General features: G+C 36.3%; 1 protein-coding gene across 1 annotated transcript in view; it reads right to left on the bottom strand.

Annotated features, from left to right (window-relative positions):
- The window catches only part of LOC137065035 (mucin-2), a 50737-nt gene extending 37091 nt beyond the window's left edge, over window positions 1-13646 (bottom strand). The window contains exons 1-19 of the mRNA XM_067436601.1: window positions 13568-13646; window positions 13431-13487; window positions 12329-12489; window positions 10982-11069; window positions 10814-10899; window positions 10379-10589; window positions 10127-10252; window positions 9119-9236; window positions 8895-9033; window positions 8646-8762; window positions 8287-8356; window positions 7336-7470; window positions 6991-7158; window positions 4619-4865; window positions 4489-4526; window positions 4262-4365; window positions 3955-4106; window positions 2874-3012; window positions 2367-2471 (exon numbers count right to left, since the gene is read on the bottom strand). Of these exons, the coding sequence (XP_067292702.1) occupies window positions 2367-2471; window positions 2874-3012; window positions 3955-4106; window positions 4262-4365; window positions 4489-4526; window positions 4619-4865; window positions 6991-7158; window positions 7336-7470; window positions 8287-8356; window positions 8646-8762; window positions 8895-9033; window positions 9119-9236; window positions 10127-10252; window positions 10379-10589; window positions 10814-10899; window positions 10982-11069; window positions 12329-12489; window positions 13431-13487; window positions 13568-13646 (2340 nt within the window). The remainder of the gene's footprint in view (window positions 1-2366; window positions 2472-2873; window positions 3013-3954; window positions 4107-4261; window positions 4366-4488; window positions 4527-4618; window positions 4866-6990; window positions 7159-7335; window positions 7471-8286; window positions 8357-8645; window positions 8763-8894; window positions 9034-9118; window positions 9237-10126; window positions 10253-10378; window positions 10590-10813; window positions 10900-10981; window positions 11070-12328; window positions 12490-13430; window positions 13488-13567) is intronic.
- Window positions 13647-13914: the final 268 nt, after the last annotated feature.

The raw sequence follows: 13914 nt of genomic DNA on the forward strand, positions 1-13914 counted from the left end.
TGTAAACACAGGGTGGTACTTCCACCTACGTCTAGTCTAGTGTGACCTCTGAAGCCTTTTGAAACTGCATTGAATTGAACCTTCAACATTTTGATAGCCATTTAAGTCTGTGATATGGAGACAAATCCTGGAAAGTTTTCCTCAAAAAACTTTCTTCCCGACTGAAGAAAGAAAGATATTTCCTGCCAAACACAGAATTTACAGCTATTTGTAAAAATTATTCCATGCCAAACACAGAATTTTTATGAAACTTACCCATATTTAAGTGCTGATAAAAAAGGAATGCATGAGGCTAGAATAAAACGGACGCTCAGATATTCATACAATAAAATATTCTAGGGGCCATTACATTTTTGTGAAAATGATCAAAAACCCTGGCGGTGGCTGGCAACCTTTTTTTTTTTAAATGTTGGTGAGCATTTAAACATCTGCACTAAAGACTAATTAAGAAGATTAAGTGGTTGTCAGAAAATATTCAATAAATTGCATCATTGATCAAGAATCACATGTTTTTTCATGAGCTTCACAGTAGATTGAAGCCTTTTTCAAGTTTGGGCTGATTGAGGTTGAGAATCCCTATATAACGTGACAGTCATGATGCAGCAGGATTTGACTAATGAGTATCAACACATTCTCCATAACTTTTATATGTAATTGGATCTCTTTCTCTTATGACATTATTGCAATTTTAAATTTAAAAAATCAGGTGTTGGTCATTTAGTTATAATATCTTTAAAAAGTTTATTTATTTCACTAATTCCATTGAAACGTGTATATTATATTCATTCATAACACACAGACTGATACAAATTTTAAAAGTTTATTTATTTTAATTTTGATGATTATAACTGACAACTAAAATCCCAAATTCAGTATCTCTGACAATTAGAATATTGTGATATTGTTCAATATTGAAGAAACCTGGTGCCCCACTCTAATACGCTAATTAACTTAAAACACCTGCAAAGGCCTTTAAATTGTCTCTCAGTCTAGTTCTGTAGGCTACACAATCATGGGGAAGACTGCTGACTAGAAAGTTCTCCAAAAGACGATCATTGACACTTGCACAAAGAGGGCAAGACACGAAAGGTCATTGCAAAAGAGGCTAGCTGTTCACAGAGCTCTGTGTCCAAGCACATTAATGGAGAGGTGAAGGGAAGGAAAAGATGTGGTAGAAAAAAAATGTACAAGTAATAGGATAACCGCACCCTGGAGAGGATTGTGAAACAAAACCCATTCAAAAATTAGGGGGAGATTCACAAAGAGTGGACTGCAGCTGGAGCCAGTGCTTCAAGAACCACCACGCACAGACGTATGCAAGACATGGGTTTCAGCTGTCACATTCCTTGTGTAAAGCCACTCTTAAACAACAGACAGCATCAGAGGCGTGTTGCCTGGGCTAAAGACAAAAAGGACTGCTGAGTGGTCCAAAGTTATATTCTGTGATTAAAGTAAATTTAGCATTTCCTTTGGAAATCAGGGTCCCACAGTCTGGAGGAAGAGAGGATAGGCACACAATCCACATTGCTTGAGGTCTAGTGTGACGTTTCCACAGTCAGTGATGGTTTGGAGTGCCATGTCATCTGTTGGTGTTGGTCTACTGTGTTTTCTGGGGTCCAAGGTCAAAACAGCCATATACCAGGAAGTTTTAGAGCACTTCATGCTTCCTGCTGCTGACCAACAGGTCATTCATTTTCCAACAGGACTTGGCACCGTGCACAGTGCCAAAGCAACCAGTACCTGGCTTAAGGACCATGGTATCCTTGTTCTTAATTAGCCAGCAAACTCGCCTGACCTTAACCCCATAGAAAATCTATGGGTATTGTGAAGAGGAAGATGCGATATGCCAGAACCAAACAATGCAGAAGAGCTGAAGGCCACTATCAGAGCAACCTGGGCTCTCATAACACCTGAGCAGAGCCACAGACTGATCGACTCCATGCCTCGCCGCACTGCTGCAGTAATTCAAGCAAAAGGAGCCCCAACTAAATATTGAGTGCTGTACATGCTCATGCTTTTCATGTTTATACTTTTCAGTTTGCCAAGATTTCTAAAAATCCTTTCTTTGTATTGGTCTTTAGTAATAATCAAATTACTGATACTGAAGATACTGAATTTGGGATTTTCCTTAGTTGTCAGTTATAATCATCAAAATTAAGATCAATGAAAATTTGAAATATATCAGTCTGTGTGTAATGAATGAATATAATATACAAGTTTCAATTTTTGAATGGAATTATTGAAAGAAATCAACTTTTGATGATATTCTAATTATATGATTGGCACCTGTATACATTAGAGTTACTACTGATGAATGTTGCATTTTATTTCATTCATGCTCAGTTTGATCTATGAAATAACCTCACCCCAAATAAGAGACTGATTGACTTGCAGATGGTGCTGGTGGTCTCACAAAATTTGTTCTCTGTGACAAGGCGGAAGGAGGGAGTCTGGTCCATATTGCAATAATCCTAGAGGGGTTACACACAGTAACATGTCAGGCAGTGAAGTTGACACAGATGGGTGACTTACCTAAACAGTTGCGATACTTTTACAATTGAAATACACGTTCACTGCATTGTTTGACTTTTCATTTATCTTTTTCTACGAAAATAAGGAACTACTTTTTTTTTTAAATGGCTCAGATATGGATATTGATATCTTCATTTCAAAATAACGAGGAACAGTATGGTTTCATAAACTGTAGTTTAGTAAAAAGTATGAAATTATTCTTTAAATGTAGTGAAGTAAATGCAAGAGTTTCACAAATTAAAAATACAGATACTTGACAAATGCGCTTAAGTAGAGTAACAAAGGAAACACTGAAAACGTTACTGTCCACCACTGAGTGACACAGACAAGGAATAACATACCTGGACTAAGATATGTTCGCAGTCTCCATGGAAGGAATATATACTGCCATCAAAAGTCTTGAAATGGCCTTCACCGTAGATGGTACAGGTGCCGTAGCATACCTTTTTTGTACAAATCCACATCCCGTTTGTGCATGTGCTGAAATATAGAACATATACAAATTATTACTAAACTATTATCAGTTTTTAAAAGACGCAAGACATGAGCACACGTTTACATAGAAAAACAATAAAAAAAAAAAGTGCAGTAGAATGGAAAAATGCACACTGTGTAAATGGGCCCATTTAAATGGGCCAAAGTCCATCTGTCCACTAAAGTTTGAGGTGATGTAGTTACATTGTACTTACTCAAATAAGTACTGAGTAATATTAATTAACTACATTTACTTTCTATAGAGTTATGGTAAGGTTTGGCTTAGCACTTATGCATGATATACTGTTATTACTATAACAAGTACATGTAGTTCATTCATGATATTTCTATCTCTTGTTGTTTTAATAGTAAATGGGTTTTCCCGTATCCTGACCTGGTCCTGACAGTGACGACATTAAGCCTTTTCATGGGCTTGTCCTTCAGATGATACGCAATGTAAATATGCAATTCATTTTTCCAAGTAAAAAGTTAGCTTGTCCAGAATTGTTTTTATTAATATAAATTTTCATCAGTGTTCTATGAGCTTTGACATAATTAAATCTGCATATTTATGATAGCTTGTGCTTTATTAAGGGCCCCTTATCTTTTTAAATGTTTAATTTCATTCTTAAATTTGATAAATTAATTAAATTAGAATAATAAGACACTATTAGGCTCTTACCAATCAAATTAAACCATTTACACTGGAAAAATTACAACTGAATTAAATAATGTCAGAAAATTATTTAAATATTTTTAAACAAATAAAAAATGTTGTAAAAAATGATACTTTTTAACATGAAGCTGTGCTTTGTTTCCATTTCTCCTCATGAGTTTGCGTGAACATCTTTGTTAACATCTTAGAAAATGCAGTTCAGTGCTTCATGACCCTTTAATAATACACTATAAAAATGGGTTATCTATGTGATGATTGGGTGTCTGGCTCACCAATTGTTACATTCCTCTTGAACTTGATCTCCAGGTGAATAGGTGACCCCATTGTGGACACAGAAGCAGTTCTTCCTCTCCACACACCCACCATTGCCATCAGCTAGAAGGTCATCTGGACACATACACCCTGATTCACACCCTGTGCTCACCTACAGCCAAAACAAATCAAGGACGAGCATTAGTACTATATTATGTTCCCTGCAATATTTGTTATTTAATGTTATCAGTATATTATAACACATTTGTATTATTCTTTTCATCCTGTTATTCATGTATTCTCATCCAACCATCCATCCTAACTCACACAATTGTTGGGGTCTTGTTTCTCACATGTCCTCTGACACTCCACCCCTTTGTGCCCTTGTTCATAATTTGAGCAGTTGAAGAAGACCATCGGAGCCTCGCACTCTAAAACAACAGGCACATGGATGAGGATTAGAAAACTTGCCGATCATACCAGTGTTGCTGTATCTCAGTGATCTCTCAGATTTTAATCTGGAAGGTACTGCAGAAGACATGTTTCTGGCTCACCTTTTCTGGAGCACTGTAATTGACCAAGGTTACAGATACTGTAATATGAAAGAAACATCAAGAGTTAACATCGGTAGCGTTTTTATCAATAATGAATTGTGTCGGTTTATGTTAAACTACTATTTTTTACCATTCAACACCATTATTGTAGATTATTTCTGATGGCTTTATGACTTGGTTCTTATAGTAACAAGGACACTGGTCAGCAGGAACACAGCTGCCGGCTTCGTTGAGGTATGTTCCCTCAGAACAGACACAGCCGTCTACAGGTGTGAAGGACCCTTGGCAGGTGTTATCTTGTACACTGAGAGAGCGGCAGGTGCCACTACAGCTTGTCACGCTGTAGGTATACTTCATGTTGTTTGGACAATCTGTCACTGTGCACACAGACAAACACACATTTGACATTTATTTTCAGAAGGTGATTCAAACATGTTTAAGTGCCCCCTTATGGGCACTAGTCTTTCGAATATTCCCTTTCATGCAGTGAATAGTATTGCTGTTTGTGAATGTAAACGTTCTGCAAAGTTGTAAAGTCAAAAGTGCATGATACATAAAGTTATTCTCTCCCAAAAGAAAGAATCATCTCTGAACCGCATACACCGAGTCATTTGTAATTCAAATCTATGTGACAGTTCTGCATCACTAGAAAACACATTTGCATAATGCCTATGTTGTATGTAGTCTGTCTGTGAACAACTTGACAAGCCCTCAAATGTCATATAAAGGATGGAGCCAGATTTGTTTTACAAACATTTATGTTACATCAGTGATTCATGTTTGTGCTCGGCATATGCATATACACCATTATTGATACATTTTCCACATGTGCACAGCAATAAATTAGATATATGCACATGGGTTTGTTAATGGACATACACTTAATGCTGATGCTGAGGAGCGAGCAAATGAGTAGTGTATCACTGAGAAACGTCCTGCTTAATTTGTCCTTGCGATGGAGGCTCAGGTTGAAAAAATACTTCTTCCAAATGTTTTACTCGTCATGCTCGGATTGATAAGGTCAAATTGACATCTTCATTACTGTCTTTACAGTGTGTTTAACTGCTTTAGGAATCTTCCAGACGCAGCTGAAGTTCATTAATGGTGATGGTCGTTTAGCTTCGAACATACGCTGTAAGCGGTAGACCAATCGTAACAGACTAGGCCGATCAGAGCAAACGTAGGCTTGCGGATAAGAGGAAGTTAGAGAGACTGATTCACCCAACGAATTGTTTTAGAATCATTGAAAAATGTGATGATGTGTAATGTAAATATAGCCTGGATGCCAGCCGTACTTAGCCCCGCCCACAACATTCGAGGTCGGGAAATTCAGTCTCGACTTGTTCCGTTGTGGAGCAATTATGCTCGAACCAGAGTTGTTTGGACCAATCAAATTGTCAGGACGGGCTTTAATATGATGATAGACAGATGATCAACAGTAACGTAATCATCCACGTCACCAAACAGTGCTTGGGGTGAATTTGTTTACAATAAAGATGTAGCCTGGATGCCACACAAAAGATCGAGAAATTCAGTCTGGTCTTGAGCCGTTGTGGTGCAATCTTTTTACAACACTGGCAAAGATCATTTACACACATCTTCTACTTCTTGCAGCTTGCATGCAGCTGAGTTCTGTTTACAACCAGTTGACAACTTAATTACCACGTTTCTCTGATTAGTTGTAGGTCTATCCCATAAAGTGCAGAGGCATTTTCTTTCCGGGTTCGGCTGAAACACGCCCCATAATCGCAGCCCAATGGAGTAGTATCAGACTCATATTCTGACTAGAATACGAGTATGAAGACATCAGGCTAATCTACATAAGAAAATGTATATTTTTTTGACCTTCTGTTGCACGTGAACCTGTTTTAGGAGACCTCCAAAAATTTAATTAGAAGCCTTTAAAATAGCATAAGAGGGGCACTTTAATATAGCTTTCAAGCCGTGCATTACATTTCATGCCGTGTACATTTACAAATAAAATTAAATAAAATACTTCTGAAATTCTCACCACAGGGATCTGAATCCATCCAGCCCTGGAGAATGACTCCTTTGGCAGCACATGCGTGGGCATAGTTGGACACGGCCGCACACATACACTTCCTAATATCTGCACACTTACATGTGTCATAGACGCACCACTGTAGAGGATTAAACGCAAATTAAGAAAGATGATTCTTTAAATGTATATATCTTATGCATTTTATACAAAAATACTCACTTTGTAATAAATATCAGGACATATTTCTGAATGACATGGGGAAAAGATTCCATTCGGGTTTGTAAGACGGGAACACCAGTCATTAGCTATTTTCTCTGAATGAAAACAATAAGAACACTATTAACCCTGACAAAAAATTAATAGGTCATTATCCTCAACTATCCCCCCAAAAAATATTTAGTTGCACACTACAACACAGCCTTTATTCTATGATTATTCTTATATTCTCTCCTTTTAAAAATGCATGCATGTTGTATTAATGTTTATAAAACAAACAGTACCTGTGTCTGAATGCATGCTACAGGGGTTGTCAAATGTGTTTTCAAGATCTGGACAGCTGTATGGGTTTTTCTTCCAAAAGTTGACAAAAGAAATCGGTGTGCCCTCTGTAATGCCTGAGTCTGTTTTAAAATCATCTTTTTGGATGTCATTATAGTTTCCACACAGACCTGAAATAAGCAAAGTGTAGGATTAAAAATAATTAGACAGACATCTAATAAAGTACACTTAATTAAATGTGTCTATGATACATGTTTGTTTAACAAGTCATTTCTTAAAATATGAGTGCAATAGTTGGGGTTTTTACAAGAAAAATGGCAAAATTATTTGCTGTCTGCTTTACTCACCACTCAGTTTCCCTTTCTCTTCAGTGCTGGCCACAATATACAACTGCATGACTGGAGCCAACTGGATCTCTAGACGAAGACTCTTCATATCAGCAATAATGAAGGAGGATGAGGGCTGGAAGATGCTCACAGGACCTGGGACAATGAAATAAGAGGTTAGGATATAAAACAGAACATCTAGACAACAGTGCCTTTTGGATTAGTTCACATCAAAATGAAAATTTCCTGGTAATTTACTCACGATTTTTCAATTGTAACCAAAATGTCAAAGGTCCAAATCAATGCAGTTTTAAAGGGTTTTGAATGGCTTCAGTAGACGTAGGCAGAAGTACCGCAGACTAATACAAACATCCTTTAGCAACAATACTTTTTTCAAAAAGCAAAAAAAGGTAATACAACAATGTCGGGCGATTTTGTCTTCACATGTTCTCTTGGGGTGTGGTACTTCCACCTACATCTACAGTGATCTTTCCGATGTGATTACGCAATCCTTAGCAAGTCGCAAAGCAGTGCAAGATGTTAAAAAGTATATCAATGTTTATTTTTTCTTCAAAAAGAGAGATAGTTTTGCTAGGTAAGACCCTATCCTCAGCTGGGATCGTGCAGAGCCTCTGAAGCCCTTCTGAAACTGCATTAATTTGGACCTTCAACCGGTTGATTGCCATTGAAATGCATTATGTGGAGAAAAATCCTTGAATGTTTTCCTAAAAAAAAAAACATTTATTTTCGACTGATGAAAAGAAAGACATCTTGGATGAGATGGGGTTGAGTACATTATCAGGAAATTTTCATTTTGAAGTGAACTAATCCTTTAATGCTGATATCTACCTACAGGATATCTACATTTGTAAAAGGAAAAACCTCGCATTTTCTGAAAAAAATGCATATAATTATGTTTCATTTTATGTTTAACAATCATAATAGAGCGATCCTTCATTTTGGGAAACTCGCCTTCGGTAGCAGGAAGCTTAAACGGGCTGTTTTCATTCCGTGTCACAACTCCACTGGAGGAAAAACTAATCTGTTTTATACATAAAACAACAAAATGAAAACAAAATATGTTTTGTTAACAGCATCTTGAAGGAATATGCAATTTTGTTTTTTTTTATACAAGTAAAATGTTAGTAAAGTATGCTGGATGTACAACGCTGAACGCAAGTGTGCCATTCTGAACAGTATTCACTGGGGTTTTTAGATGGTTCTCTTAGAAAAAGATATTTTGGCTATTTTAGAGTTTTAATGAAGGAAACATTCAGCTTTTGAATTGTTATACAGTCATTAAAAATAAGAAAATCAAACCCAGTGCTTACAGTGGCCCATGGGATGACGAGGGTAACTGAGTTTAGACATGTGTCTGCTTGGCCTGGAATTGAAGGTTCACACTGCGCCAGATTTCCCACGACAGCAATATCACTGTCATCAGAGTGCTGGAATAAAAAAGGACTGTAAGTACCTCCAAATGATATCTAATGATTCAATACAAATGATAATGTCCCCACTTTCCTTATTGTTATATAAACCTTGTGAATAAATGTGAATTATCTGATATCCTGACAGACCTTAGTGAGGATGTAGTCACAGTTTCCGCTGAAGGTGAAGCTCTTTCCATCATAAGTGGTGACGTGAGACCCTCCCACAACAGAGCAGATCCCGGGACAATCCAGGTGCGTACAGGTCCAGTGTCCCGCGGCACACACACTGTACAGAATGCAGCAGTGTTAGCATGGGGAGATTCTGTCAAACGGCTGAAGCATGTTTGTGTGTTCTGTTATAACTGACTCACCATGTTCTACAAGCTTGTGTGTATGACTCTCCTGATGAGTATATGTTGTCATTGTGCTTGCACTGGCACTCATTCACAGGAACACAACCTCTCTGACCAATGTCATCCTCAACCATACCTTCACAAATAGTAGGTAAAATACAATTTTTATTAGGAACATAATAAATCAAACAGTCCTAATTTTAAAGAGATTGTTCACCCAAAAATGACAATTGTTATATTTTTATATTAACCCTCAAGTTGTTCCAAACATGTATGAGTTTGTTTCTTCTGCTAAACACAAAAGAAGATATTTTGGTCTCAAAAATATCTTTACACACTGTAAATTGACTAGTATTTTTTCCCCCATACTGTGGAAGTCAATGAGGACCAGCAACTTAAAACATCAAAATTGTCCTTTGTGTTCACCAGAAGAAAGAAACTCATACATGTCTAGCACAACTTGAGGGTGAGTAAATATGACAGAATTTAAATTTTTGGGTGAAAGCTGCAATTTACAAATTTGCAGCCAATGCAATGTAACTTGAAGCATGATATGCATATTCTTGCAAAGGAGAAGCTTCATTTAAAAATGATTAAAGGGTCACTTCAGCGATTAGATTTGTATCAGTAGAAACCTGGTAGTATATTCAAATGATTGCTTCCCCTGGACACCCACCTTGAATGAATAAATGACAATGCGGCCGTGAATGAATGCCGGGTGGCCAAACTCATTTTTGTTTCGGTTTTGAATTAGTGCCAATTCAGGGACAAATTGTTTGATTTGTAGGTTCATTAGCCTCTTATTCTTATTGAAAAACACAACCAAACAGTACAATGACAAATTAACTTAAATAAGCGCATTTTGCTTTGAAACCAAATGTTGAGTGATCATCTTCTAAATTCAACTTCAAAATAATTTCACATTTCTACTACATAAATTACCCAATTTACATAGTACACATTCATCTTTCCAGCGGTAAAGTACCCCTTTAATCTAGGTAAAAAACCTCCCCCTAAGGTTCTCACCATCAGGGCAGAAGCAGCCGTCCACACAGTGATCTTTACACAGAAGACTTGCATCTGGATCTGAGCAGGTGTTCTTGCACGGATTTCCACACTCCAGGTATTGCATGTTTAGAGGACATGACTTTGCTGCTCCACAGGACAAAATAAATAGTATATCACAAAATATATCATTGCTGCTTTACAAAATTACAATTAACTGTCATTAAACATAATTATTTTGTATTTCTTTATAGCTTAGTCTATCATACTCACGACAGAGCTGTTCTGTCCTCCATGTTCCTGGTTTTCCTCCAGCATGTGTGCACTCTCGTGAAATCTCCGTCAGCGTGTTGCAGAGACAGTCTTCATCGCCGTAACATCGACACAGGTCGTCCACACAGGCTTTTTCAAATGAACTCATGTCCAACACATCGTAACAGTCACTAAACCCTGGACTGCTGAGATACTGCTGGCAAACGCTTGTCTAGGACATTAGAAAAAGAGCGTTCAGAAATCACTCACATCTCTTTTCATCTCTTACATTGATTATATCAGAAAATATAAGCACCAGTGTTCCAATGAGTAACTGATAAAACAATTAAAAATGAAATATTCAATGTTTACACTTTATGTCATGAAATTCAGGCACAGCTCCAAAATCTGTTAAAATAATACCTATATAATATCTTAAATGTTGCATTATAATACCTGGATTTCGCACTGATCATTAGGATTAATCCTGATGTCCTCACACGATTCAGATGGATTAACCTTCCATTTGGCCAAACTAAAACCTATACAAATCAAATGTTTAGATTTAATATATTAAAATATGATTAGCTCAAATACTTTTGATTTTATCAAAATAAGGTTTACCATTATCAACTGAATCATCAGTCTTGTTGCCGTTGAAGTTTCCACAAAGTCCACCGGTCTGGCCTTGGTACTTTTCTGGAAGTTCAATCTGGGGAACATCATAAAATACACAATTATTAGATGACTGAGGTCAGGCCTTATTTGTCCTACTGTGTCACAAGTATAAATAACACTTTATTTCGATAGTCGACTTTAAACATTCAACTTGCAACTACAATTATTAGAGTATTAGAAGACTGTATGTTTAATATCGGCTAACAATTTATTTTGATGGTCCCCCAACAGACATCGACTAGTAACTAACTTTCAATTACATTATTCTACTAACCCTAATCATAACAGACTACTAATACTCTAATGAGAGTTAGATGACATGCAGTTGTATAGAATGTCTAAAGTGGAACATGGAATTAAAGTGTAACCCAAATATAATAGTAAATACAGTAGCCGGAGCCCAAATATGAACAGAGAAATATCATACCAATAAAGATTGGTCCTTCTCCCAAAAGACAGTCAATCCATTTTTGTTAGAAATCTTAACATTTGATGCGCTCAGCTCAACTGTAATTCCGTTCTCATAGGTTGAATTATACACCCTGTTACAGCAAGAATAAAAAATGAGTCATCAGAAGAAACCAAAATCTGTTTTTAGAGGCACAGCCTATGCAAAATGTTAAGGTTTTTAAGAGTCCACATTCATTTCATGTCTCAGAAGGTGTATTTCTTGTTTGTAATTTCACCGCTATAACTGTAACCAACGTGCTCTTCCCTGAAAGTGTCAAACCTAATTACAAACGTTTGAAAAGCTGTGCTAAAGTGGGTCAGTAAGGGGATAGAGAAGGGTAGGGGAAGGCAAATCCATATAGACTTGTGCCTTCATTGGTAAAAAAAAATATATATATATATAGCCCATCACCATTGAGTATTTTACTTTTAGTGATTAGTGCTGCGTTCCAGTTTGTTCTTATTATGCCTTTCACTCACTAACTTCCCTCCGTCTCGTTCACTCGGATGTGTGTCATTGCTTACATTGCATGAGTGCCCACTACTGAACCCTTGCTATGGACTGAACTGGAGCATCCTAAGCCCTTGATCGCTTGGAATCCACTATGGAGTTGATTTATTATTTATTTGTTTCCTTTACGAAATGGTTCAAAGCAGCAGTCTATATGTATATACAGTAGGTGTGTTTGGGTTGTTTAAAATGTTTAATAAAAATGTTTTTAAAAAATGTAATACAAAAAAAACTCACACTTTGTTGTCCATGATGATGTCATTGTTGGTGAGTTCAATGATTGTCCCCAGCAGATTGATTTTGATTATGCTGAAAGTGACTGATTCATTTACCATCTTTCTTTGCATTTTTATGTTAAAGTCAGAATTATCCAACCCAGCCAGAATGTAGTCGCACGTGTCTGGCACTTGAAAGAAATAACCATCAAATGTCTTGAAGTGGAAATTTCCCCATGTGCTGCAGATGGTGGACTGATGATCAGGGTTCGGTTCGACTGAAGCAAGAGAGAACATTTATAAATGTGTGATCTGTACTGAATACTGAACTGACACAGAAATAATGTTTCAGTGATGTCAAAAATAAATACATTTAAAAAAATTAAGGACTGGATACTGTACCTTCAGTTACAATTTTCATGTCAGGGAACGCTAAAAATAATTAAACATCATTAAGCTGTTTGAATTGTACACACACACACACACACACATTTCTAATTTTAATTAATTGTAAATCAATGCAATCAATGGCTAAAATAGTCATTTAATTAATTATGTTAGGTGAAATTAATAAATTAAAGCTTAATTATAAATACTGTATATTATAGAATCACTTGTAGTCCCTTTTCCTGGTTTAGATCTATTGGGTCAAACTCAGGGGTCAAATTAAAAGTTTTATATTACAGACCTCTCAGATTATTACTAGCGTACCTCAAGGCTCAGTTTTGGGCCCTCTTCTATTATTATTATTATTATTTATTCCTATATATGTAGTATTATCATAAATTCTATAAACATTTCCATTGTTATGCTTATGACACCCAGCTCTAGTATTTGTCTTCAAAGCCTAACACAACACTACCACCTTCCTCTCTTAAAACTTAAAAAAAGTTTTGTTTCGTTGTATATTGTTTTTAATATATTGCTTATTTTTATTTTATTGTACTTGTAAGTTGTCCTTGAGTATCTTGAAAGTCGGCCATAAATAAATTGTATTATTATTTACACACACACTGAATCAAATTAATGTGGAATGAACAATATTAAATATTTGTTTGATGTTTTGCAACTTTTTTATATTCTTTTATTATTGTCTCCCTTTAAATGAATGTGTTAATTTCCCCTACAATTGCTTAATTAAAAATGTATATGAAAATTACAATTATTGCAACACATAATAATACATTACACACATGAAATGACAAAATTAAATATTTACCAGTGACTGTTTGGTCCATTGAAACTGTTGTGGCTTCTCCATAATCCTTCATAAAACCTTAAAAGACAGATACATATTTAACATATTTAAAATTGTGCAATGTAAAATGAGAACAAATCTGATTACAGTCAGCTAACCTGCTTGTACGGACTGCAGCTCCACAAGTAGGACGACCCATCTCAGCATCCACATCTGGGACATCCTCACAGTCCCCATGGAGACCATCCTCAAAAGCTAATGTGAGCTGACTGTCAGCACTCGTCCTTTTATAGTGACTTTTTGCTTTTCTTCAGAAGAATGTAGTTTGCGTAGTTTGTGAATGTAGAAGGTGGAGCCCATCAAATAAATATATGTCCTATATAGTTTTGTTTGAGATGTAAACCTTGAATCACTTTGTCACAGAAAGCAGCATTACTGCAAATAATTTCTATGTACTACTCTCAAACTAAACAAGGGAGTGAAAGCAGTTGTTTTCTTGAGAGGT

The sequence above is a fragment of the Pseudorasbora parva genome, chromosome 25 (genome assembly GCF_024679245.1).
Source record: "Pseudorasbora parva isolate DD20220531a chromosome 25, ASM2467924v1, whole genome shotgun sequence".
NCBI classification, from domain to species: domain Eukaryota; kingdom Metazoa; phylum Chordata; class Actinopteri; order Cypriniformes; family Gobionidae; genus Pseudorasbora; species Pseudorasbora parva.